At 55.2% G+C, this 25,045-nt stretch overlaps 10 protein-coding genes across 10 annotated transcripts; 3 read left to right on the top strand and 7 right to left on the bottom strand.

Moving 5' to 3' along the window:
- Positions 1 to 2,430, bottom strand: LY79DRAFT_325127 (homeobox domain-containing protein). Its single transcript, XM_060552444.1, has 2 exons — positions 1,740 to 2,430; positions 1 to 1,686 (listed from the first exon to the last, which is right to left on the bottom strand). Exons 1-2 carry the CDS (start codon positions 2,031 to 2,033, stop codon positions 154 to 156), a joined length of 1,827 nt encoding a protein of 608 aa, XP_060418740.1. The 5' UTR covers positions 2,034 to 2,430; the 3' UTR covers positions 1 to 153.
- A 179-nt stretch (positions 2,431 to 2,609) lies between these two features.
- On the bottom strand, positions 2,610 to 4,458 carry LY79DRAFT_539888 (uncharacterized protein). Its single transcript, XM_060556837.1, has 2 exons — positions 3,493 to 4,458; positions 2,610 to 3,384 (listed from the first exon to the last, which is right to left on the bottom strand). Exons 1-2 carry the CDS (start codon positions 4,132 to 4,134, stop codon positions 2,950 to 2,952), a joined length of 1,077 nt encoding a protein of 358 aa, XP_060418739.1. The 5' UTR covers positions 4,135 to 4,458; the 3' UTR covers positions 2,610 to 2,949.
- Positions 4,459 to 11,069: 6,611 nt separating this feature from the next.
- On the bottom strand, positions 11,070 to 11,605 carry LY79DRAFT_539880 (uncharacterized protein). Its single transcript, XM_060556836.1, has one exon. The coding sequence runs from the start codon at positions 11,485 to 11,487 to the stop codon at positions 11,293 to 11,295; it is 195 nt and encodes a 64-aa protein (XP_060418738.1). The 5' UTR covers positions 11,488 to 11,605; the 3' UTR covers positions 11,070 to 11,292.
- Positions 11,606 to 11,714: 109 nt separating this feature from the next.
- LY79DRAFT_539878 (uncharacterized protein) lies at positions 11,715 to 12,754 on the bottom strand. The gene is made up of 3 exons (XM_060556835.1): positions 12,142 to 12,754; positions 12,014 to 12,055; positions 11,715 to 11,944 (listed from the first exon to the last, which is right to left on the bottom strand). Exons 1-3 carry the CDS (start codon positions 12,501 to 12,503, stop codon positions 11,851 to 11,853), a joined length of 498 nt encoding a protein of 165 aa, XP_060418737.1. The 5' UTR covers positions 12,504 to 12,754; the 3' UTR covers positions 11,715 to 11,850.
- Positions 12,755 to 13,352: 598 nt separating this feature from the next.
- Positions 13,353 to 14,068, bottom strand: LY79DRAFT_324936 (uncharacterized protein). Its single transcript, XM_060552443.1, has one exon. The coding sequence runs from the start codon at positions 13,835 to 13,837 to the stop codon at positions 13,400 to 13,402; it is 438 nt and encodes a 145-aa protein (XP_060418736.1). The 5' UTR covers positions 13,838 to 14,068; the 3' UTR covers positions 13,353 to 13,399.
- A 1,129-nt stretch (positions 14,069 to 15,197) lies between these two features.
- On the bottom strand, positions 15,198 to 16,210 carry LY79DRAFT_666319 (haloacid dehalogenase-like hydrolase; the record flags this gene model as incomplete). The annotated part of the gene is made up of 3 exons (XM_060563202.1): positions 15,198 to 15,697; positions 15,870 to 15,979; positions 16,104 to 16,210. 3 exons carry the CDS (start codon positions 16,208 to 16,210, stop codon positions 15,198 to 15,200), a joined length of 717 nt encoding a protein of 238 aa, XP_060418735.1.
- A 489-nt stretch (positions 16,211 to 16,699) lies between these two features.
- Positions 16,700 to 19,057, top strand: LY79DRAFT_599293 (P-loop containing nucleoside triphosphate hydrolase protein). Its single transcript, XM_060561819.1, has 2 exons — positions 16,700 to 16,913; positions 16,969 to 19,057. Exons 1-2 carry the CDS (start codon positions 16,886 to 16,888, stop codon positions 18,585 to 18,587), a joined length of 1,647 nt encoding a protein of 548 aa, XP_060418734.1. The 5' UTR covers positions 16,700 to 16,885; the 3' UTR covers positions 18,588 to 19,057.
- Positions 19,058 to 19,088: 31 nt separating this feature from the next.
- Positions 19,089 to 20,289, bottom strand: LY79DRAFT_324930 (uncharacterized protein). The gene is made up of 2 exons (XM_060552442.1): positions 20,222 to 20,289; positions 19,089 to 20,162 (listed from the first exon to the last, which is right to left on the bottom strand). Exon 2 carries the CDS (start codon positions 20,151 to 20,153, stop codon positions 19,266 to 19,268), a length of 888 nt encoding a protein of 295 aa, XP_060418733.1. The 5' UTR covers positions 20,154 to 20,162; positions 20,222 to 20,289; the 3' UTR covers positions 19,089 to 19,265.
- A 1,389-nt stretch (positions 20,290 to 21,678) lies between these two features.
- On the top strand, positions 21,679 to 22,574 carry LY79DRAFT_666316 (uncharacterized protein; the record flags this gene model as incomplete). The annotated part of the gene is made up of 3 exons (XM_060563201.1): positions 21,679 to 21,741; positions 21,798 to 21,876; positions 21,934 to 22,574. The coding sequence occupies 3 exons, from the start codon at positions 21,679 to 21,681 to the stop codon at positions 22,572 to 22,574; spliced, it is 783 nt and encodes a 260-aa protein (XP_060418732.1).
- Positions 22,575 to 23,103: 529 nt separating this feature from the next.
- LY79DRAFT_324853 (Per1-like-domain-containing protein) lies at positions 23,104 to 24,815 on the top strand. The gene is made up of 4 exons (XM_060552441.1): positions 23,104 to 23,566; positions 23,664 to 23,712; positions 23,796 to 24,555; positions 24,616 to 24,815. Exons 1-4 carry the CDS (start codon positions 23,432 to 23,434, stop codon positions 24,671 to 24,673), a joined length of 1,002 nt encoding a protein of 333 aa, XP_060418731.1. The 5' UTR covers positions 23,104 to 23,431; the 3' UTR covers positions 24,674 to 24,815.
- The last annotated feature ends 230 nt before the right edge of the window (positions 24,816 to 25,045 follow it).

Here is a 25,045-nt window from a genome sequence, read left to right as displayed (position 1 = left end):
GTTGTTGTACAAAGCCCCATGGGCAATGCTGTGGAGAAAACAAAGCCCCCAGAGCGTGGCTGTCGCGTCAAGACTCGTGTGCCCTAAGTACTCTCACCCACGCAGATGCGAAGGCAAGACCTCCAATAAGACACCCCCTAGACAAGTAGTGGCTCATTCTCCATGGAAGTCTTGCGCAGTCATGTTGGTGAATTGGAACTGTCTTGACCGTGACTGGTCGGGCGACAGCTTGACTGAGACGGCCGGGGCATCCGACCAGTTGTACTCGGTGTTGCCACTATAGGGCGAGTAGAATGCCGGCCCCATGTTGCTGGGAGGATATGAAGGTGTCACCGGCTGGCTTGCGCAACCGTGTGCGACGTAGCTCGGGATGCTCGTAGACATGGTGGAAAACTCCTGCTCAAAGCCACCGAAGCCGGGCGTAGGGAGAGGGTCATCGGGCACGTTGAAGTCGAAAGTCGGGAATATTGAGTTTGGCATCGTCGTCAGCATCCCGGGCGTGTCTGGCGGCGTCCTCATGGTCGGATCCATGCTGTACTGGGGTACTGTCAGGGTGTTTTGAAGGTTGTAGCTCTTTTCGTCCTCGGCCGAGGACATGGACGATACGGTTGTCTCACGCCGGGTCTGATGGCCAGTAACAATGGGCGTGTTGGGCGTGGGTGGCGCTCCAGGGCTTCGGGATACCGAGGACCTTGAGGCCATCTGGAGAAGAAGGTTCTCCTGGTTGCGGTCAAAGTACAGGGGCGATCTTGGGCCCGAGCTAGCCATCTTTTGAATTCCTCTGGGAAAGTTGCCTGTCGCAGATGCCACCCGACGCATTGGACTCGGTGCCTCCATCCTCCTGGGCATCTCAATGCCCGTCTTCGGGCCCGAGTAGTTGTACGACTGGCTTCTCACGCAGCTGACAAGCTGAGCGGGCCGTTTGGAGTTTCTCCTGCTAGCGATGTCGATGGTCGACGGCGACTTGAAACGGAAGTCGGAGGTGGAGATGTCGGGTGGTGAATGAGACATCGACGCAGGCGAGAATTGGTCAAACTTGTCAATGACGTCGGCATGCATTTGCTCCTGCTTCACGTTGATAGGGGTCGGCTCAGTCAAGTTGCCGGACAGGCCATGTGGCGGCATAGGCGCCAGTGAATCTCCGAAGTCGCTTGCACTGGACAGGTGGTGGTATGAAGAGAAGGATGAAGCGCTCGCTGACTCGGAAAGGTGCGGCAAGTACTGGTTAGGTATCGAAAGAGTCAGGTGACCGGGGGTCTGGTTGTTGGCCTCCAAAGGCATGGACGAAGTGAAGTCACACGAGGACTGGTTCGAGAAGAAGGGGTCAGAGGCCAAGTTGTAACTAATGTTGAGCTCTTGGTGCGGGAAGGAGTTGGAAGATTCGGGCGAGGCGTATTCAGACTCTGTCTCCTCGGCAACGGCCTGTGGTTGTTCTACAGATTGTTCCGTGGTCTCAGCCCCTTCGAATGGCGAGCTTTCGCGGGCAGAGGCCATATCCGGCTGTGACTTGACGGGCGGGAAGGGGGCGGTGGACGGGCGAAGGTCGTCGTCGTGGTCTTGAAAAGACTCTCTGATAGTCTCGGAGTTGCTGGGTTCCTCGGCAATTTGCTCCGACCTGCGGCGAGCCTCGTTCTCCTGTGCCCTCTTCTCCTGCTTCGCCTTTGCTCGACGGTTTTGGAACCAATTCTAGACCGGGTCAGTGTATGTCGCGAGACGGAAAAGAGGGGGTATATAAGTACGTTGATTCTTGCGATGTCCACTCGCATTTCCTCGGCAAGCTGCTTCTTCAGACTGCTGTTGGGCTTGTTGTTCCTCTGGAATTCCCTCTCAAGCTTGTCGACCTCTTCCTTGGCAAGTCTCGGCTTAGACTCGGTAGCCTTTCCACCAACGCCCGGGAATATGCCTCGGTTCATCATAGCAGCTTGCTGTCGGTAAAACTCCAGGTTGTACTCGTTTTGGTACAAGTTCCCGGGAAACGGGGTGCTGAAGGCAGCATAGTCGTATGTCGTCTGGTAGTCTTGGTAGTACGCCATTGTTGTCGATATAGCAAAGCTGCTGGAGCTTCGATTATGGACCAGTCAATGTCACCGGAGGCTCAATCCGTGGTTGGATGGCGATGTGAACGAATGTGGTAGCGCGAGTGTGTGATGAGCGTCGTGGCGAGTGTAGGCATGCATATAATGTTTCCTGTGATAACGACGGAGGCAGGCTCAATTCATGGACTGGAGGTGAAAGAATGACTTGAGGTTAGGAGGCTGAAAGCCTATTATTAAGAGAGGTGCGAAGAGAGAACGTGAGTATGAGAGGCGCGGGATTCGGAGCAGCAAATCGAGGGGAGCTTGTCCGCTTTAAGATCCAACGGGGCAGGGCCGCAACGAGGTGAGACAGCAAGGTCTGCCAAAGTCCTCCCAAAGCCTGAGGGCGAGATGTTCGATCAGTCTAGGCAAGGGCCTGAGGAGCACAGACAAGGCTTGACGAGAGGGAAAGGGCACAGAAAACAATGACAAGAAGGAGTGAGAGAAAGTGGTGTCGGGAGGGGGAGGGGGGTGAGAGGCGGAAGATGTATCCATTTGTCTCGTTGGCCCATTATCACAGAGCGCTGAGCTTGTGTGTGTGTGTGTGTGTGTGTGTGTCTGTGTGTGTGCGCAAGCCGACGTGGGTGTAAGTCGCGCGGCAGGTAGGCGCCGGGGTGGCGGCAGGGCATGGGTGGGCAAGAAGGGGGTGTCTCTCTCTCTCGTTATCCACCGGGTACCCCCTAGCAGCGAGGAGATCATATGGGTGGAGGTATCGGGAGACCAAGGGAGCAAGGGTGTCACCACTCTTGACTCTCAAGCTCTGCTCTGGGAGGGAAGGGAAAGGAAGGGAAAGGGGAAAGCCCCCAGCAGAGGGGCTCTAAGGACCAGGGCAGGACAGTCAGGGCAAGCCAGCAAAGCTGCATACAGTATGTTACTATGTATTCGTAAGGCAAGGTAAGCAAGCAGTGGAGGCATTGCAGGATATGACATGGTCTGAGTAGCGGAGCTGTGCAGAAGACGTGCAGTGCAGACTGCCCAGTGCAGAGTAAACTGTACAACGTGATGCAAGGCAACCCCAGAAGATGGGATGAGGATGGAGAAGCGTGGGAAAGACAATGTGCGGTGGATGGAGGCCGAAGCAGGCTATGAGAGCGAGGGTGTGTATACATATGTACTTACCTGTTCTTACTGTAAAGCGTATCTGTATGAGGAGATTCGGTGGGTGGAAAGTGCGTGCCGTCTGCGTGTGTGTGTGCGTGTGTGTGTGTGTGTGCGTGTGTGCCCATGTCAGCAGAAAAAGGGGGGACGACAGAGAACTCGAAAAAAGGACCTTGAGCGATCTATGCAATGAGCTGCATACACCGAGGTACTGCGTATCTCAGTAGGGGTACTCGACCTTCTCCGAAAGATGCGCGGCAGCGAAGGAGGGCGACGCAGGCCAGGAGTGAGGTGGAAAGGCGAGGAAGGTTGCACCCACCTGAATTGAAAGTGAACCCTCCACATCCACACGGACATCCACCCGCCCATTCACAGCCCATCCCATCTCGTCCCACACACCCCCTCTGATTCTTAACCCTGGCTCCCGGCCACCGAGGTTCGTCCCAGCCCCTGGTCCATGAAGCGTCTTTGCGTCCCTGGGTTTGGACGACCGGCGCTCCGCTCCCCACGTCGGCTGGTGCCACACCACAAGACCCAAAGGCCCCTGCTCTGGGCTGAAGGTAGACCGGCAAGCGCCGCGCTGGTGGGTGGGCGAAGCCGGCCTTGCGGTGATGTGTGACGGGAGACACCAGGGGCGAGTAAGGCAAGGTACCGCCCGTGACAGACGGACTAACAGACAGACACACACGATGACAGGGCGGTGACGAACGGTCAAAGAAAGGGACGAGAGCGAGACATTGCAGAATGACGAGTCAATGCGCCGCCAGTCAGTCCAAGGTTCAAGGGGAGCAGAACCGACCTCTGTGGGAAAGAGGATGAGCAGGGCAATGCATAAACTGACGAGCGGTTGGGCAGGGCGAGATAACTGAGTGCTCTCTGATGGTTCTGGTAGCGCCTGGTTGACCCTTGGACTTGAAATGGGGTAGGCAGTCGGCGAGTATGGCCGCAAGGGACACGACATGACGGGTCCTTGGCTAGACTGGACTCAACTGGGAGCAACGAGGAAACGCGGCATCCGTGCTGAACAAGAAAACAGAAGCAAACCAAACGGGTCGGCCAAGCTGGGATAGGCTGGGCTTAGTCAAGCCAAAAGAACGGTGGTGGCGATCCCAACAACGGCAGCATCTGAATCGAGGAGGCAAAGACCAGCTGAAAAGCCTGTGTTGCTTCGGTGAGTGCGCGGTGCAGCACAGCACAGCACACACACGTACGAGTGGGCGCATCTTGGCCTGTTGTTTTGCGGCGGGCGGAGGGCGAGGCAATACGACAAGATCGGACCAGCGAAGGCGCTGCAGGAAGACGGGGCGCGGGATAAAGGTTAGCCTTGGTGCGCACATGGAGTTTAGTAGTATGGGATGGATATGCCGGGTTGGCGTGCGAATTTGCCGCGTAGCATTTGCGGAGGGCAGGCGACGACAGGCGGACGTCGGCCAGGCTAGGTACCTAGGTACTTAAGCCAAGATAGGTAGTTTGCCGGGGCGAGTTGACAAGTGCTCCGGCTCTTGCTTAGTGCTCACTAGACAGACGCTTTGTAAGATGAGAGCCGGCTCATGGCCCCAAGGCTCTTTGTAATAATTTGCAAAGTTTATAAGATGGTAGGTAGGCAGGGAAGATCGACTTTACGCCCCAACTTCCCTCCCTGACCGTTCTGTTGTTTTTGTCTTCTTTCCCGTCCCAAGGTAGCCAGCGAGCAGTCGGGGCAAGGCGCTCGACCACGTGAATGTCATCGGCAGGTGGATGGAGTCGACGATGCGAGGAGGTAGGTATATACTATACATGTTACTCCTGTGTACTCAAGGTACCTACCTAAGCAGGATAAGGGAGGGTGGTGTATCTACCTACCTACAATGTAGGTATTAGGTAGGTTGGCATGATAAGATGCCGCGGCACTGATCCGTGTCGCGATGGCCCGTGTCACTAGCCTCAGGCACAGGGAGAAAAGCAAGGTGCTGTTCCTTTCCCTTACTGTGCAGGTACACGTGTTGGTCGGGATGAGAAAGGGACTGGGAGAGGTATCCCTGGTGTACGGAGTACAGTAAGATGCACCTGTATCCGTAGCATGTACACTTACAAATACCTTACGCAGCATTCTGTACTAGGTATACACTACCTAACTAATCGTACTCTGTATCTTCCTACCTGGGTAGGCACCTTACCGTAGCTGCTCAACTCGATGCCAGGAAGGTCATGTGGGGGAGAGGAACCCCACTTGCGGTGCGAGCTTCCATCCCCCTTCGACCCCGAAGGTACTACCGTATCCACTCGTTAGATTCGTACACTGCACTGACCATGGGCTGCTGGATAGGGCCTAGCGGGCTGGCAGAAACAGGGATCTAGAAGTGGCAAATGTAGGGGTTAGTCAACGTCAGCAGCAAGTTTGGTGGCAAGGGTTAGGGTTAGATGGGTGGGTGTGTGGCTAGGCTGGCTGACCGCCTTTTGAATTAGGCCTAGTGGGTGGTCAGTGCAGTGTACGAATCTAACGAGTGGATACGGTATGTAGGAAGGACCCTCCACTGTCTCTTTCCGTGCCTGTCCCTGCGCCCCGACCCCACCACCGGAAGGTCATACAGTGCAGAATTCTCCTGCAGCTATACGGACTACTTTTGGAAGGACCCGACCCGACTGTACTGCTTGCACAGACTTGCCGGTACAAGGACAGTGCGGACGGCCGGCACACACTACTGCAGGCGGGCCTGTGCTCAGGCACAACACTACGTACGGCCTTGGACTCCGTTGCCTTGTTCTCGTTCTCGGCGCGGGCATCACTGGTCCTTAGGGATACCCTCAAGTAAGTAGGTATGGTACACCAGGGAACAAAGGTGCCCATCGAGAATGATAGTGCACGAGACCATCAACTGCCTCATTCTTCGGCCCAGCTCCCTTGGCACGCTATTGCGACGCGAACCCATGGGCTTGAGGTCATATTTGAATCCTCGTACGGAGTACAGAGGGGGATGCTCAACGCTCTGTCCTCTTGCACTTGTCAACGTCTTGCACAGTACGAATACCGCATATCGAAATCAGCATGGGGGCCCGTTTGTTGACTGACTGCAAGGTTTAAATCCCTGTCGTAGGCAGTCGTTGCCGTCCGCGAAGCAGTTACGACCCACCAAAGAAAGTGCGGCAGGCTACCTTATCAATGCTCATCCTTTTTCTTTTTCCTTTTTCCCTTTTTTTTTTCCCCCTGTGAAGAAAATAGATGGGGCGGGGGTTTCCTACTCGCATCGCCGGCTCACATGGATTGGCTTCTGGACTGAGCAACTCAACCCGAGACGGTGTCGATACGAACGGGACGGGGACGGGAAGGGGAACAGCTACATCGCGGATGTACCAAGTACGTGTATAGTATGGGCAGAATAACCAACATCTTGTCTTCCCTTCTTCTCTCCATCCTATCAGGCCTCCACAATCCTACCCCTCGGACTGCACCCAGTTGTTCACTGCACTCGACACTCGCCCTGAGCCATTCGTCCGCTACCCCGTGCCTTGTCGATAGGTGGCTTATAGTTTTCTCCAGCTTTTCCTCTCCCAGGGCGTGATCATCCGCCATGATGTGCTTGGGCCTGTCACGTCACCGCCATCGTCATCTCTGCGAAATGAATCCCCCCCCCAAGACGCCTTTGAACATCAGCCAGTACGCACTTTTCGTACAGAATATGGATACTCGCTCTGGCATTGCTTCCGTCGGGTCTGTTTTCCTTGGCTGCTCGCCCAAGGCGACAAGCAGCCTCACCAAAACATCCTTGCTGTCGCCGTGTCCATCCGGATTGGCGACTTTCTTCTTCTTTGCATATCGCGACTGGGACAGCATCCAGCTCCATGCTTGGCTTCCCCACGACCTACGCTTCCTCCTGCCTCTGAGTGGACGACTCTGTCGCTCTTTGTCTCGGAACGCTGTCAATCCCATCGGCCTGGGATTTGCTTTGCGGCGCTGTTGAGGGTCTTGGGTGGTGGTGATATGAGCCGTCAGTGGGATGGCAGATGCTGGGCGGTCTGTTATCGATCGCCAGGCATGGCACGGCCCTAGAGTCCCGTCACGGCGACACTTGACCAGAGTGACTGCCACCTAATTCCGCTCAGCCGTCCCGGGCTGCGTTACGGCACCAACAAAGCAAAACCATGACGGCGGAACACGCCAAAACACACGGCCGGCCGACTTCAGCTGGGCGAGCCACGACCCCCTCGTTCGTCCCAATCTGCCAGCCGTCCTATCCTACACTCGCCAATCCAACACGAGTGCTGTGCATACACATCTAGCCCGGGGCACCTCTCGTGATTGTGAATCACCTTGCGGTCGTCAAATGGATGGCAGACGAGAGCCACGCCTCCGCCGTCTGCCCTCGCGGCTTTGCTGCAAAGGACTGCCATACTGCCACGCGACGAATGGAGCAAGTATTGCGACCAGCCAGATCGGCTATTGCATTTGTTTGCCTTGCACTGCTCCAAAGCCCGGTCTGGACGAAAAGAGAACTGAGATGGTTCTGAATTAGGATTAGACCGTCCGGCTATACACTGCTCCCGCCCTTTCCGCATTTTGCACCCCCAGTCAAGCTGACGGAACGGAATAGGTCCTTGCCATTCGTGAGTGCAAGCGATCCCTGTCACCTTGCTGTCGGCCCCTGGCTCCCCGCCGCGCTAACGCAGCTCGACGACGCCGAAAACGCGTCGATTATTGCCCTTTGTTTTTTTTCTTTCTTTTCCTTTTTCCCCTTATTTTCCTTGGGCTTCGGGCCGCGATCGCAATCCTCGTCCGTCATGATCAACCGTCAACTGACGAGATGGTGCGGGTACCTTGCCTTCTCAGCTGCTCCCAAAATGCAACGTTCTCATGCGATAGGCACCACTACTCCTGTAGCACCGTCCGCCTCGAAGAGGCCATAGTGGATGATTGGTTCGGGCGCTGACGTGTCGGTAAAGATCACCCAACCCAACCTGCGATGCCATGGTCATCAGTACCCAAACGGCAACTTCATCACCACATTTCAGCTGGGTCTGCTGGCCTAGTCCCCGACTTGACGTTCGCTACACCTCATTCGGTCTAAGCCAGTGGCCCTAAGACGCCCAGTGCAGAGCAGACACCAGCTCCCTTAACTCCAGGCACAAGCCGCTGCTCCCGCAGGCTAGCCCCGAATGGCCCACCACCTACTTTTCACTGGTCTCACTCGGTCGCAAAGTTGTCGAACCTTGACAATGGCGAAGCGCAAGCCCTTGCCCGCTGGAGCTGAGACATGCTCTTGAGAGGCGTCTCGCTCTCAACGCTGCACCGCTCCCGATGCTGTTGCTGCACAAGAAAGGAGACCTGGTCCAATGGTAGCTTCCTTAGCCCGTCGCAACCGCTGCAGCTCGTCTGAACTTGCATAAACGTCTCTTGGGTCGCATCTCGCACTGTTGACCACCAGTTGTCGTCGTCAGGAAGAGGAGTCGTGTGGGTGGGCCAATCCGAACGCAATCCGAACGCCCTCCCCGAAGACCAGGTCAGGATGCTTCACAGCTGGCAACCCTACCACATGGACCGCATGGGTCTGTCTAGGTTGCAACTTACGGTCCATCTTAGTTCCATCACCGTCACCTACTACAACTATTACAGCGTTTTTGTTCGGGCCTGTTGTCCCCGCCCTCTAGACGTGCAGCGACACACTTTCCTCTTCCCCTGCGGCGCAGAACTCACCACCGCAGCATACTTGTACGCACGATCAGGGCTTGCCCTCGCGACCGCTGTCTCATGAGCCATGGCTGCCATATCTGATCATGTAAGGACGGCTCTGGTAGATCCGATGTTGACAGCCACACGTCATCGAATCGATGGTCCACAGACGTTTGGCCCCTATACGACAGGTCGTCACGGTGCCTGTCAGCAAAGAAGATGCACTGTGATTTTATCTGACATACTTTTGGTGCTCTGAAATGCAGCAAGCAGCTTGAAGGATTATATGGTCCCTAGTCCCATATGCAGCAGCAAATTGTGCCGTTGGGCATGGTGCGAAATTGTCACCGAGCCTTGCCCCCCCCCAAGCAAGCAACCTTGGGGAACACAGGAACGCCTCCTAAGCAGAAACGAGGTTCATGAGCCAACAAAACCCCCCCAACAAGGAATGCCAGCGAGCCTGGATTGCAAACAAACGGCCCTCACTCCTCATCAAGGGCTGCCGTCGTTATGCTGCGGGAAGTTTTCTCCCGGCATTTTCCCCATGCCCTGTCTTTGGAGCTAGCCCGGTTCCCTTTGCGACCGAAGGAATCAAGGTCCCTTGACAGATGATGGTTCGGTTGACTTCCTGATCTAGTGTCGGGGACACATCCCGCCCTCGACTGCGACCCTTTCTCCAGATTACTTAAAGGCAGTGGGCGGGCCTTGACCTGAGCCGTCACCGCCACAGGGTTACACAAAAACACAACAAAGAAAGGACGGTTGTACTGCTATTTCTGGAGCGTATGCTTCTGCTGGTTTGTACAACCTTACAGGGTTGATATTGAAAGCTATGCGGCGCTGTATCCCAACTTGCAGGCTGCATTGCAGAAAAGTGCAAATGCAAGCGTCACTTGTCTCTTACAAGAACGTATTAACAATACTTGCGTGGTTTTGGAGTTACTTTAACTTCACGGGAGTGTGCCGGCGCCACCTCGTCATGCTTGCGGTTTCAAGAATAACGTCGGCGATATCCTCTCGTGTCGATGACTTTTATGGTTGCTTTCGATCGCGAGACTTTCTTTCCACGACCGGTTTTAGTTTATGTTCATCGGCGAATGTGAGGAAGCGTCTAAAGGTGTGCCAGTGATGCAAACAAACCCATGGGGATACCACAATTCTCATCATGTAGACAGCTCAATGCTGCACATGGATCTTAAGACCCAGCTGCTGGGAATGAGATGCCTAGGTTGTGCGTGATGGAGTCACATCGCGCTTCCCAGATATCTGTCCAAGGCAGCGAGCGGCTGGTACCAAACACCCCAGGCAATTTCTATGTCGAAGATTTTCGTTTAGGCATATTACAGGGTGACATTGCTAAGACAAACGAGGCGTGCAGACCTAGATCCGTACCAGGCGCCTCATTCGTGGGATGTTCTTAAGATGTGCGCTATAGGACTGGACCCCTTACGTGGAAACAAACAAGTTGGGGACAATACCAGCCGCGTCATGTCGCGTCGCCATATTGGCACTCGGGTGACAAAAAAGATGGTCGCTTGCCATATGGTAGTAGTAAGTGCAACCAGCCGTCTTTTTTGTCACCCGAGTGGTTGGCAAGCCCGAGCAAGGAGTAGCAGTTGTCAACTACCTACCTAGGTAAAAGCTGCCGATCTCATGGTCTTCTTGATGGCGGCGATACTCGCTCCTCGGTCAAATACACTACCGATTATTTCCATGGTCTGGACTAAAGCAAAGAAAAGATTTTGCGCTCCAGACAAGATCGGAAAGCCATTCGTGGACATGCATGATGCACGGTACAGCTAGCATGCAACATGGACGAGTTGAATCAGCCCGGAGTGTCGACCTTTCAAAACACAGTCTGACTGCAGCACCAGGACGAGCTGTACATCTACAGAAAGAGACTAATCAACGGCCGAGTGCCACATACCATCCTCAGCGGTAGAAAGTCACTAGGCGGGGTTCTTCTGCGATGTTGGTCCTCGATACCCGTTCGTGATGTGAGATACGAGGGCTTGGCCGATGTACGTACCTATTGGGGGTAGGGGGGGGAGGTTCCGGATCGTCACCGTTCCGTGGACGTGACCATCCAATAGGTACAACAAACACTTGGTCGTGTTACAGTACTTGGTACGCAGTAGTGGACATGGTCAGCTTGTCTGATCACTCCGCAGTAGTAGGTGTCTAGCTAACGCGGTGCTGCTCGTTGGGGATACTCGTCGCAAGATGCGATTGGTGTTGCCGAGACCAGGGAGGGGAGACATTACCAAGGCATCATGCGGAGTTTTAGTCACCCCTCAACGTGAGGTTGCTCGTTGCGAAAGCTCTCTTAGGAGCGTATTGGGCCGTCGTGCTTGACGGATGAGTCTAGGCCTCTACGAACCCTTTGCACCCCAAACCTGTGCTGTTCGACATTTCCGACTGTACCTGTGCGGCCTTGAGAGGGGCCGCCTTGGATACGTACCTCAATCCTATTACCTACCTACCTAGGTAGGTACCTAGGTAGCTAGCTAGGTAGCTAGACACCCAGCACCATGCCACTAGCAGCGATAAGCCAACGGCGCCAGGCTGGCTTAAGCGCTGCCGATAATTCCAACCGTCAGGAAAGCTAGAAAAGCCCAATACAGCTAAACTTGTCTTGGCCCTCCCCTCCCCCGTCATACTCAACGTCATTGACTGGGCTATCTGCCACTGTCAACATGAAACATTGATATCTGCATAATGGGGACATTTCGCATTGTGATCAAGGCTTGGTTCGAGAGGTTACCGTAACAGCAACCTGATCAGTGCAATCCGTCGACATGTTTGACCAGCTTCGGGTGCATCGCATGATATACGAGCCAGCGAGCGTAGCACAGCCTCCATTCAGTGAGTCAGTTGTCCGTTGTGTGCGGCAGCTTGTGCTGTGTACTGTACAGGTACTTATTTGCCGGCTACGTTGCGATCGGTCCCTGCTAGCCCTGCAGTACCGACCCAGATCTTGCTACGCCCCAAGACTACAGATGTCGATGTCGTCTTCATCTGCTTATCAGACATCTACCCGGTGTTCCACTTTGGCAATTCGAAGAGCCCGCCTCCGGAGATGATACCTATTCTGCAAGACCTTGTCCTATGTGGGCTACCTAGGAGACTTCCGAGTGTAACCATTTCTATTTTAGTGTCTGGCCTTCATCCAGAGAATCGGGATACCTTCCCTCACCCAGTTTTGTTCGTCAAAAGGACCATGTCCGGTTGGGAACATCTGCCGTACGCGCGCCATAAGCAATCAGCAGCGCGTTGCCGAATGAGGGGGGGCGGCGCAACACCAACGACACCCCGCCTACTGACCTTTCGCGTGGATTCGCTTTTTTCAAGACGACTGACGAGGCGCTTGGGGATAACGACCACGAGCCTTTGCTTTGTTTTGCTTTGCTTTGCTTACTACGCAGGACTCGAGGAGGCATGACCGTGCGCCGGGGCATAATCTGCACATGGGAGATGAAGTTTTTGCGAGTACATGTGCAGAAAAGGGGCTCAGTCGCTGTAGGGGGGGCTTGACCCGAAAAGCCGTAACGTAACCATGTCTTAGACTCGCCCCTGAGGTCACAAGAACCACAAAACCGGACACTCGAATCCCGCGGTTGCTCGGTTTGTCGAGGTCCATGACGATATACGAGGCACAGCGTGGCTCGGTCCCTTCGTCGCATCATGTACCCCAGCAAATACTATGTGCATGGTAAACAACGTAGTATTGTATGGGACGACTTTAGGGTGGTCAACGTCGGGTCCTGGCAGCCACGTGCGATGCCGGCCGTGACGACTGATGAGATGAATGGGGATGCCAGCCTGGCCCCCTGCATTGTCCGGCGAGGGGAGAGGGCAGAGGGGACAGTTGCCGGGGTTTTCCCGTCTCTTTTATCTATGTTTTGTTCTTGCTCCTTTGCTATCTTCTCCTCCCATGCGCACTAGCCGCTGCCCCCCCCCCCCCCCCCCTGCCTTTCTCATCAAACTAGATCAGGGGCCCTCGTCACGGCCGTAGGCAAAAGAAAAAAGAAAGAAGAAAAAAAAAAGATGACGAGGGGCCTGGTAGGAAGCACGCATGTAGCAACAGCAACACTTGCATGCGGGCCGGGCTGCTGCGCCTGTCAGTTTCCACACCCACCCCAACACCGACCTGAACCTCCCTCCCCCCTCCATCTCTGCGACGGCACAATTTCATTCTCGCTCGCTAAACCACGACACAGCCTCACGGCAGGGTGGACTCGAGTCAGAACACGTCCGTCCGCCGACGGGAACCGCAAAGACGCGGATGCAGCCGGAAGCCGCGTCCTGGTGACGAGCTTTAACCCTCGAGGCGTACGTATCTCCTGCATACGATGTGTTCGTTCGTTGATCACTGGCGCGCGCGGCTTTCCCGTTCAGCCCAGTAGCCTGCCTGGCTTTGGAAACCCGGCCAATCATGACGTTGCACTAATCGAATCCGAAGGCGCCGGCGAGAGCGGTCACTTTTGAGCACTCGTCGCCCTGAATCCTCATTAAAGATGGGTGCGCCACCACTCAATATTCCAATATCCTCCTCGTGGTAGTCGTGATGACAAAATCACCGTCAGCGGAGGAGACTGAGGTTGCTTTCGTCATTCCCAGTGAGTGCTGTGGAAATACGCTGCCTCGGTGGCCGCCTATGGTTGGAAGTAATAGTCAGTCTAGGCCAGCAAGCAGCATGCAATGACTGTGACCAGGGCTTGAGGTTCAGCCGGGCATCAAGACTCGCCAGAGCAGTCCTTCGCGTGGCTCTCCCCAAAAACGACATTCTCGTGGGCGAAACCTGTGTTGGCCTAGTCCCTTGATTCACTGCATCTGTCCACACGAAAGTTGATGCATGCCGTCGCACGTGTGGGAATGGCGTCTTCGGGCGCCTGCTGGCACTTGGGAAGCAGTGAACTAGCAAACAACTCCTCCTGGGCCTTGCCTCAACGCCAGCACTTATACACGTTGAATCCCTTGTCGTGTCGCTGTCTCGGCTTCGTCCGCGGGTTATCCGCATCTGAATGTGCTTGCCGCCACCAAGCACCGACAGCCTCGTTTGCCCGCCCGCCAGCCAGAATTGGCGTGGAAGGCGGGTGGCCGAAGACGATATTCGCTACTGGCCCAACCCTCGCCAAACACCATCGTCCGGGGACAGGGCCAGGCCGGCACCGTACCGCTCGCCCCGTTGCATTGGTCGCCGGCTCGAGCGACGCCCCAAAGGCTAAGGCATGAAGATCTCCGAAGTTGCTGCAAGATGCTGTTTCCTGATTCGACTTGTACCTTCTCTCAAAAGACGTGGCTGTGCCTGGGTGATTACGACCTGCAGGCAGCCGACCTGTCAGCACGAAGCCCGGAGCTGACAGAGCATTCTTGTGTGTCCGGGACCTTGCACCTCCGATTCACATGGACTCCTACGAACCGTTCACTTTTCGTCTCATCTCGTCTACATACATGGTAGTATGCCGCTAATAGCGGCCTTGTTATCGAAAGGTATGCAAAGTTGCGCCACAACCAGGGCCTCGGGACTGCTCAGGTTCCGCATAGGCTAGACACGAGGCAACTGGGAACGTTCGACAAGTCGTCAGACTTGCCTGCACGACGCTTTCGTGAAACGATTGCCGTCGTTTCTGTTTGCTTTTTGGGCCATCCATAAGTGGTGCGTCCGCCGGACTGAGACCCTTTCGGCGTTGCTTTTCCCGAGTCAACCTTCAGGCCGTGGGTTTTTGCCCCAAGATTGGCGAAAGAAAAGAAAAGCAAGGCCGCCGGCGTGTGAGTTCGATACGCTCCTACTCTGCTTCGCGTCGAGCTGATCGAACCGCCGATACAGCGTGCTGTGCAAAGCCGTGGCAGTTTGGTAACCCGAGCCGTCAGCGAGACTACACGTGAGTGTATTAAGGCTCACCTAGCTCGGCCGAAGGGGGGGAGGGGGAGGGGTGGTATTTTTGGATTCTGAGGTCGCACATGTCCCGAACACGACATCCGGTGTATCTTGTCTCTGGGTCAGAGACAAGGTCTTGGGCCTACGCGACTCACCTCTTGCAGAGATCAATGGCGTTTTGTTGTTAGACTGCCGCGACGGGTGGAAGCAGACACCGCAGCCGATGAGTCTGCTCGTGGTCGGGATCTCTCACCGTAGGCATACGCCCGTCGAGGCCGTCTCGTCCCCTTTCGAATCCAGACTTCTCTCGACAAGCCAAGCCAGAATCTAGTCAACGTCATCCTCGAGACGCACTAGCCGATCGTTTGTCACGGAGTTGGCCTCACCTTCTCCCTTCTCTTGCCCCAAGGGAATGGCGGACCACGGCTCTGTGAGAATGGGGTCTAGGCACACAAAGTCTAATTCTGTCTATCGATTTACCTAGAAGAGCCTCCATTCCTCACGCCTTGAGACCCGGCACTAGGGCGTTGGAAAACTCCAAAGTGACGACACCATCCCTTTTTTCAACGACCCTGACGGAGTCGAGGTCTCTGACGATCCAGTCTGGCTCGGCGCTCGCAACCTGCTCAACGGTGTGGCTTGTGACGAGGCCCAGCACCTTGCATCCGGCTGCTTTGCCTGCTTTGATTCCAGCTGGGCTGTCCTCGAGCACGAGAATCTGCTTCGACGCATCCTGCAGGCCGAGCTTCTCACGGCCGATGAGGTAGCAGGTCGGATCCGGCTTGCCGTTCTCCACGGACTCGGCTGTGACGAGATGCTCGGGCTGGGGCAGCTTGAGGACGCCGAGCCATCCACCGACGAGAGGCTCGGTTCCGGAGGTGACAATGGCCCAGGGCGCGTCCTCCTTGATCAGAGCGTCCAGCAGCGCCCTTGCTCCCGGGATCTCGATTGCGTCCTTTCCGTAGAGTTTCGGCAGGCGGCCCTCCATCTCGCGAGTATCTGCAGCAAGCACGTCAGTCAACTTCCCTCCCCCTTGAGCCCCTTGCTTGTATTATGGGGGGATTGTCGAGTGAGAAATAGTGTTGTGAAACGATGAGAAACGGTGGCGACCGGCCGGTGAGTGAAGAGGGAAGCAAGGGGACGAACGACAAGAGATCTGAGCGCAACTCACACTCCCAGTTCGCCTTCTCAGGGGCCAGAATCTTCAAGATGTCGATGCTACGGCGGCCGTGGGATGTTGCGAGGATCACCTCAGGCGCAACCCCTATCTCGTTGCCGACTCTGCAAGGGAGAGCGGTGTTAGTGAGTGGGGATGGGTTAGGAGACGGGCGGGGGAGGTGTCCTGATGCAAGGGACGCCGCCGACCGTGAGACCTTGGTAGTCAGAGTCGGATCGGTGGACATACGTGTGCCAGTGCTTCTCGACGGCCTCTGTTGAGTCGATGATGGTACCGTCCATGTCAAAGAGGAAGCCATCGAAGGTGATGCGTTGTGGGGGGGCTGCGTACGACATGGTTGAAGTGTGGGTGACTGACTGCGGAGGTTTCAGCAGTTGTCTCCCTTTTTGGGGGAGGTGAAAACACGATATTATCTGGCGAGAGATGTGATCAGGTTGGCTTAAGTAAAGACGATTGGTTAGTCGTTGGCTTATCTCCGGGATGCGTTTCCAACTGAAAACTGCCCTCAAGTGCCTCTAATTGTAACGAATCCTTTGTGCGGATGAGAAAGCATGACTCGAAGCTGAAGTTGAGGCTGTGAGGCGACTGATGACTCTTGAGGGATCGCTGAGTCGGCAACGACGACCTTGGTAATCCGCCGCCATGGCAAACCCGGGGACCTAACACCATCAGAGGTTCTTCTTCCAGGACAGGTTCCTGGTTATGCTGCTAAGCGTGCGTCTTCGGCCCACTGGCTCCAGCCGCTCTCGCTCTTGCCATGGAGGGGCTATATTCGGTTGATGGCGGGGCTGCCGCAACGGGATTAGATTCGGGCGGTGAGCGTCGGTAGTGGGGTCTGATAGTGATATCGAGCGGTGTGGGGCGGCAGAACCCGCTCTCCCACTAAATTTTTGAAAGTTGCATGCAAAGACCGAGGCGCAGGAAATTTTACGGCAGTCGAGGTTAGCAGGAAGCATCCCTCCAAGTAATAGGAAAAAGTGCTCCCCAAGTCGCCCGGGTCAACTTCCAAGATGGCCGGCTCAATCAACAAACCCAAGAGTACGTCGCATTCCGCAGGAGGTTGACTGTCCCGTATTGACTGACAGCATCGCAGAGCCAAAGTCCAAGAGGACCCCCGTGCGCCTCCGCCACAAGATCGAAAAGGCGTCGGCAGCCAAGCAGAGGAAACAGAGAAAGCTCGCCAAGCAGAACCCGGAATGGCGCTCCAAGCTCAAGAAGGATCCCGGCATCCCGAATCTGTTCCCCTACAAGGAAAAGATCCTCGCGGAGATTGAGGAGAAGAAGCTGCGGAAGCAGGAGGAGGCGCAGAAGCGCCGCGAGATGGCAAAGGCCGCCAAGACGGGCGGTGTCACCGAGGCTACGTCGACGGGCCAGGACGTCATGGCTGATGTCGAGGACGACGGCATGATGTTTGACGACGACGACGTCGACGAGTCGAACCCCATGGCTGCCCTGCTGGCGAGCGCGAGGGCCGCTGCTGAGAGCTACGAGAAGGACCTTCGCGACGGCGGCGACGACGACGACGAGATGGACGACGACGACGACGACTCGGACGACTCAGACGCCGCGCCCGAAATCGCCGTCGGTAACGCCACCTCCCGCAAGGCGTTCGACAAGGTCTTCAAGAACGTCGTCGAGCAGGCCGACGTCATCCTTTACGTCCTCGACGCCCGCGATCCCGAGTCCACCCGCTCCCGCGACGTCGAACGTAGCGTTATGGCGGCCGCCAACGGCGGCAAGCGCCTCATTCTCGTCGTCAACAAGATCGACCTCGTGCCCCCAAAGGTCCTCAAAGACTGGCTCGTCCACCTGCGCCGCTACTTCCCGACCCTTCCCCTACGCGCCTCCAACGCGGCGCCCAACGCCCAGACCTTCAACCACAAGGAGTTGACGGTGCAGAAGACGTCAGCCGACCTGTTCCGCGCCCTCAAGTCCTACGCCGCTAGCCGCCAGCTCAAGCGCGCCGTCTCAGTCGGCGTCATCGGCTATCCCAACGTCGGAAAGTCCTCTGTCATCAACGCCCTCCTCGGCCGCCTCAGCGGCGGCCGCGGCGCTTCCAAGGCGTGCCCCGCGGGCGCCGAGGCTGGCGTCACGACGAGTATCCGTGCCGTCAAGATCGACAGCAAGCTCACCCTCCTCGACTCACCCGGTATCGTCTTCCCCTCGGCCAACAACAGCACGACATCCGGCCTGGTGTCGCTCAAGAACGCGACCGACGCCCATGCTCACCTCGTGCTGCTCAACGCTGTGCCCCCTAAGAACATCGAGGACCCCATCCCCGCCGTCACCCTTCTCCTGCGCCGGCTGTCTGCTACCCCCGATCTGCTGCAGAAGCTGACGGACGTTTACGACTTGCCCCCGCTGCTGCCGAGCCGCACCGATGGCGACATCACGACCGACTTCCTCGTCCAGGTCGCGCGGAAGCGCGGCCGCCTCGGTCGTGGCGGCATCCCCAACATCAACGCCGCCGCCATGACCGTTGTTACCGACTGGCGCGATGGCCGCATCCAGGGCTGGGTTGAGGCCCCCGTCCTGGCCGTGCAGGGCGATGGCGCCGCCGCTGCGGCCCCCGTCAGCGACGACGTCGGCGCAGCGGACCAGAAGACCATCGTCACGGAGTGGGCCCAGGAGTTCAAGCTTGACGGCCTGTGGGGTGACGATAGTGCTACTGCTGCTTCCGCTGCCGGTGACGACGAGGCGATGGAGCAGTAAAGGCCGGTGGGAGAGGCGAGGGTATGGATGGTAATGAGTAGGAGGTGGAAGGGGGTTAGTACATGATATCAAAGAGAAGAAGTACTAGAGAGAGGTACACACGCATGCATAGATGCCGTGGCTTTTATCATCATGCGCCTGGCTGGGTGGGCTGCTTCTGCTTTTTTTTTTTTTGGTTCTTAACGTCTTTTCATTTGCTCTGGCGTTTCGGGGCGGCCGAGGGAAAAATAAAAAAGAAGGGGGAGCGACAATTTGGCCTGTTGTCCTCGTTCATACAAGCATACACACCTTTTACGAACTGCCCTTGGTTTCAGAACCCGTGCAAACTTGTAATGATGTGCGCGTGTGCGCAGAGATGATGCGAAATGTTGGTTCACAGGACGGAGGTAAATCATCAATCACAAAGGAAATGATTGGGAGATGGGAGACAGGGCAGGATGATCTGATGGTCTATACGATCAAGGTTTATTGAGATTTTGACTGTTCGCCTTCGCATTGTGACATGCCCATGTAATGGAAACCGCCAGCCTGGTCATCCCAAGAACCGCTCATTTGCGTGTCGTATCGTGTATCCGTCGCGTCCGGGATGTTATCGCTCTCGAGTGAAGATGGCGACAAGGCCCTGACTTGGTGCGATGAGCGCCCTACATAAAAAAGTATGCTCTTTGAGGCCCTCTTTTATTCCTTGCGCTCCTGGAGGAAGTTCTCATATGACGGATCAGGACCACCTGCCATATCGCTAGGCCTCAGCTTGTTCCACGGGAAAGTGGGGCCCGGCCTAAGTGAAACCCCGGGACTCAGACTTGGGTTGTTGGACATCGACCAGAAGTGTGTAAGAAGGTTGAAGCAGATCGTATCTTTGCCGACCTGCGTCTTCCCCAGCTTCGCGATTAGATTGTAACAGGCCCGTTGTCTTGTTAAGAGCTTTGAGTTGAAGTCAGAAACAGTCATCCTTGGGTGCTTAGCTGCGAGTCGCTGTATCACGAGCAGCTCAACGGAACGGGCCTGCGGCTCAAGGCGTTCCATCTCATCAACAAGAAACTTCAGCTTGACGTCGGGGTTGCCCCATGTTGACCACTTTTCCAGCGCAGCATCGAGGCTGCGGCGGGAAATCACCGATCCTTCGAGCTCGGGAGCGGGAACAGCCTTGGTCTCGCCGATGCCGTGGTGAAGGACCTCATGTGTCACGCCCGGAGACACGGCCACGGTAGAGATGGGTGTTGACGCCTTCTCCGTGCCGGGAACGAGTCTCGCGATGCATGTGAAAGTAGGGTTATCGCTATGGCGGAGGATCTTGTCGAGCATGACGTGGGCTTGCTCACGGGGACCAATGATGGCAAAGGTATCGTCCGAAAGGTGGTCGATGATGGGTCTCTTATCTCCCAGACGCTTACTGCTGATCCGGATGATGTCCTCAGAGTTGATATCTGCGGTGACTTCGAGCCGTCCAAAGACGGGCTCGACTGCGGCGGAAGACAGTCTGGCTCGTTTAGAGGATGGCTGCGATGGACTGTCTGATGGTGATTTCTCTCTCTCTGCTCCCATAGTGAACGCGCCTCCACACATCTTCGCCGCCTAAATGATTGTTAGTAAAATGGTCTGCTGTGAAACGACGAGTTATCGCAAAGACCAACATATGTTTTGATTGTGAACGGAAAAGCCTTTTCGTTAGGATAAATCAAAGTGAGTGAATGAAACAAGGGGGTTGAAAATAGTGAAGAAGTGTAAATACTAATCAGGTATGAACAGAGTAAAAAGGGTGAGCGACCCGTAGTGAGGTAAGACAAGGCGGGTCCTGCCTTTTGCTATAGAACTCTTGGAAAAGTTCAACCCGATAAAACTCCAGACTGAAGATGTTCACTTGGACCACCTCTCCAGATGCGGCAGCTCTGATGTGGCTCAGAAACTTATCATCCCCGTTCTTGCTTGGTATACCACTTATGCTGGTTCTCGGCTTCTCATTTCAAGGAACTTGGACGAGCCACATCCAGGAAATACCCTCGACATCAATGGCTTGCGAGTATTTGATACGGAAAAATAGAGCGTATGTATGTTTGCAGTCAAGTGATTTGGATGCTTGCTTAGCCTACCTAGTGTTTATCTCCATAAAATACCTAGTGGCTGAATAAACATAGTGATCAACTGAAAAGACCTTATGCTACTTTGGATAGAGCTTTCACTACACTGTCATGGAATTTATTTACATCATTGTGTTCACTAGGTGAGTGTGCCTTCGGTTCTGTTTTGACGCCAACTGTATCCGTATTGCCAATGTGTAATGCACCAAAGAATTCGTACCCCGGTGAGCATGTATTCACCTGGGCCTTAAGCTATTCAAAAACTTTCTCTCTCAGGCGGGTTATGTGATGTCATATCACCCTTGGTCGTTCCTGCCTAAAAAGTCTACCTCTATCAGTACAATTTCTCATCTTGTGTTTCCCATCTCTCCACCCTCTCCCCCTCTTCATTTGACCCGTCATACATCTTTCTGTTTCTTGCACTCTCACCAAAATCAACAGAACGAACAGGTTCGGTGAGATGACGAGATCCAAGAAAAAAGACCGCGATGGTGATGGTCGTCGACAGCCTCACGATGAACACAAGAGAATGAGAGAGATCCACGGCCGCTTGCCTCCAGCCCAACACCGGCGCGAATTCGCCCAGACAGACTCCAGGTCGGAACTCGACCCTCTCTTCACTAGAAACTGGACTGAAACCCACTCTCAACATCAGCAGGAAGCCCAAATTCCTAGCTCAGCTGCACTAAATGATTCTGGTCAAGTTCTCAGGGGCCTGGAGGTGGAACAATACACCCATGCAGACAGTCACCAGAGCGTTAACAATAGCAAGAAACGAAAAATCTTCAATAACAGAGACACAATCATAAATTACGAAAATTCCATGCGGTTTCCGGTCGATGGATGTGCGCCTTACGACAAGTTCATTCAACAGCATCAGCTGCCCGCCGCCATGGGTAGGCCTCCGCACCAACCTGACAATAACAGGGCTGGCTACCAAAGGACTGCCATCCACGCTCAGCCAAGTCACAATACTGAAGTGACCAGATGCAAACTTGAGGACCAACTCGATCATGGCTTTGGAATTCATGGCAATAGTAGCTCTGTTCGGTCTGGCCATGCTGGCTCCAACACCCGTTTGCGACCAGCATTAGATGGAGGGGACCATGCCCAATACTATCCATACCCCCAGCAGAGCCATGAAAGCGACAACTTCAACGCAAATGGCGACTGCCCTGGCAAACAGGAGTATACCGGACAGATCACGGACGGTGGGCCACATCAAGACTATGTCGGAGTGAGCACACAAGCTGATCAAGCTGGAGCAGTGCATCAACCGCAGATGGCTGGAACGCCGAGCGGCTCATGTCTGCATGATTCTGATTACAGACGTAACAAACCGCCCTTCAAAGGTAAAGTTGAGATGAGAAAGGAGGAAGCCGCCTTGAATGAGATTACGACAATACAGTCGCTGGAGGGAGATCGCTTCCACGAGGACAACGTCTGCAATCAATGCGGTCACTTTGGCCACTGGCTAGGCGATTGCCTCTTCCCGGACGACAACGGCTACATCAAGGGCTGTCCCATTCACAACGCGAAGGGTCACAACTGGGATGACTGCCCCGATGCGCGAAATATGAGCCTAGAGCGCAAGATTCTGTACCTCATCCTACGACGAAGGAACAAGCCAGCGATACAGTCAACACAGCCATGGATCGCACTTGTCAAGGTAGCGCTGCAACAGGGCTCAGAAGCATACTGCTGGGGACCATCGGTATGGACCCGGGAATTCGTCCTGAAGATGACTCGGGGACCAAAGGCTGACCACCCGTGGCTCGACTTCAATTACGGCCGACAACTCATCTCTACTTTGCCCAAAGATCCGGAGACTATGGATGACCCCGGAGTTCTGGTCGAGAGACGCTTACTCTGGAACCAGGTTCACAGGCCCTTCCCCAAAGAGACGTGAGCCTGACTATGGCTCTTAGCCACCGGGGGCCGACAATCTTGATGGCCAAAACCCGAGCCAGTGTTGTCGATAAGTACTACCGAGCACAAAAGCCACCCAACGGCAAGAGGGAACGATAGCGAGGGAACACCAAGAGAAAAACCCGATTCCAGGGATGACTAGAGCGGTGGAGGATGCGCCTGAGATTGTTTTGACAACGCTGGAGTTGAAGAAGCCCGAATTATTAATTTTTTGAGCAAAAGTTGTAGGATAGAAGACATCGGATCATATAAATCGATCTGATGAGAGAAGCAGAATTGATGCGACCGCAACCTCCAAATCGGTCTGCTGAATGAGACAAATCCCTTCCTAGTGACGTGATGTGCCCAGCGAGTCACGGCGTTTTGGTGGTTGTCCAGATTAAGAAAAATACCAGCATACTGAAAGGAGAAGAACATGCTGCCTATGAAGCAATCTTTACTCACAGGTTTGCTTGAAACAGTCGACGTTGAGAGTGATGGGGATAGTTTAGAGTTGAATGAATCTCGCTTATGAACTCCCGGTCCAGAGATCGGCCACCAAGCTACACCCTGTCAAAATTGGTTGCCCCAGAGAAAATGACCAATCAGACGCGCTAATTCCTTGCCAGTCGTTGTCTTCATTCGATCAGGGTAACAGTGACAGAGCAGCGGCTACCCGAGACCTCCGAACCCTTGTGTCCCATCTCCCGAGTTACAGTACATTTCTACTCCGTCACTCTCCCTACCATTTTTCAACCTCGACCGCCGGTCTGTACACCACACATACACCGCCACTGCCTCTTGATTCCCTTTCTCCTCCGGCCACGCGAGATTCCACAAGCGATAGATGCCGGCGTCATGAAAGGTTCACGAGCGGGGAGACGATCACAGTCTCCTCTGTTCCTGGTCCTCTTCATTGCTCTTCTCGTTTTTGCGGTCACCGTCGAGGCATCCTACGGTGATCGGTTGCCAGAGTTCCGAGAATGCGTCCAGGTTAGTGCCACTACACACGCGCGGGCTATGTCCACCGCGCCGGTACCACCCCTTTCGGCATCCAATGACTGACATGTGGCTGTGTGCTGCCCTGCAGGTCTGCCACGATGAGAACTGCGCTCCAGGCAAAGAAGCCACGCCGATCCGTACGTCATCTGCCCCCGAACCTTCCTCTTCCAATCCGTGGACCTCACGCGCACCAGAGGCTAATCAAGTTCCGCAACCGCAGCCCTTCACCGCCGTCTCCTCTTCTGGACCTGCGCCTCCGAATGCGACTACACGTGCCAGCACATAATCACGAAGCAGCGTCTCGCGGCCGACGAGCCCGTGGTCCAGTTTCACGGGAAATGGCCCTTCCACCGTCTCTTTGGCATCCAGGAGCCCTTCAGCACCCTGTTCAGCCTTGGTAACCTCTGGGCGCACCACGACGGCTGGCGCAAACTACGCGCCGTCATCCCGGCCTCGTACCCTCTACGGCCGTGGTACGAATGGCTCGCCGGCGTGGGCATAACTTCTTGGGTCTTCAGCGCCATCTTCCACACCCGCGACTTCCCTGCTACCGAGCAGCTCGACTACTTCGCGGCGGGCGCGAGCGTTCTGTACGGGCTATATTACACCGTCGTGCGCATCATGCGGCTTGACCGCCCGACGCCGCGCCGGAGGTCAGTACTGCGCGCCTGGACCCTGCTGTGCGTGTTGCTGTATGCGGGGCATGTTGCGTACCTTAAGGGTGTGCGCTGGGACTACACGTACAACATGACGGCCAACGTCATTATTGGCATGATCCAAAACATCATGTGGTTGTGGTTCAGTTTCAACAAGTACAAGCAGTCGCGTAGGGGTTGGGCCATCTGGCCGAGTATCGTCGTCGCGGGCGTCATCACGGTCATGAGTCTGGAGCTCTTCGACTTCCCGCCGTTGTGGGGTGCTCTGGATGCGCACAGCCTGTGGCATCTGGGCACAATCCCGCCCACAATACTGATGTACAAGTGAGTTGATCACGTGATGTTGATTCGATTCTGATTCAACGAGGGCTAACACTGCAGTAGCTTCCTTGTCAAGGATGCGCAGGACGACATGGCTGGCACCGAGAGACTCAAGTCTTGAGCATATTTGAGGCCGCTCACCACAAAAGCACCCCTTACTTGCGCTTCCGTGAGGATGCGGTCTGCAAGTGAGTCTAAAAGCCCGGAACGGTAGTCAATGCTACCCCACCGGCATCTTGGTCCAAAGCGGTCACGAATGAAGCTGGAAAGCAGCGGTATGAGGGAGAGTACCAGCGTACGCAGCAGAAAATTGTTCAGGCCTGGGGTGTAGTTAAGCTTTAATGGTCTATTTTACCATGTTCTCCGACCTCTCCGCAGACCGGGGTAGCTATAGAAGGATATGTAATGAGTATGACGGTCTCCAGTAGCATCAACAGTAGTGTGGCGTCGTTATTGCCGGGCCCACGCGAACTTACGACTCCTTCCTATTTGC

The sequence above is a fragment of the Colletotrichum navitas genome (genome assembly GCF_030913465.1).
Source record: "Colletotrichum navitas strain CBS 125086 chromosome Unknown LY79scaffold_6, whole genome shotgun sequence".
NCBI lineage: Eukaryota > Fungi > Ascomycota > Sordariomycetes > Glomerellales > Glomerellaceae > Colletotrichum > Colletotrichum navitas.
Note: the sequence above shows the minus strand (reverse complement) of the source record. Positions and strands in the feature narration are given on the sequence as shown.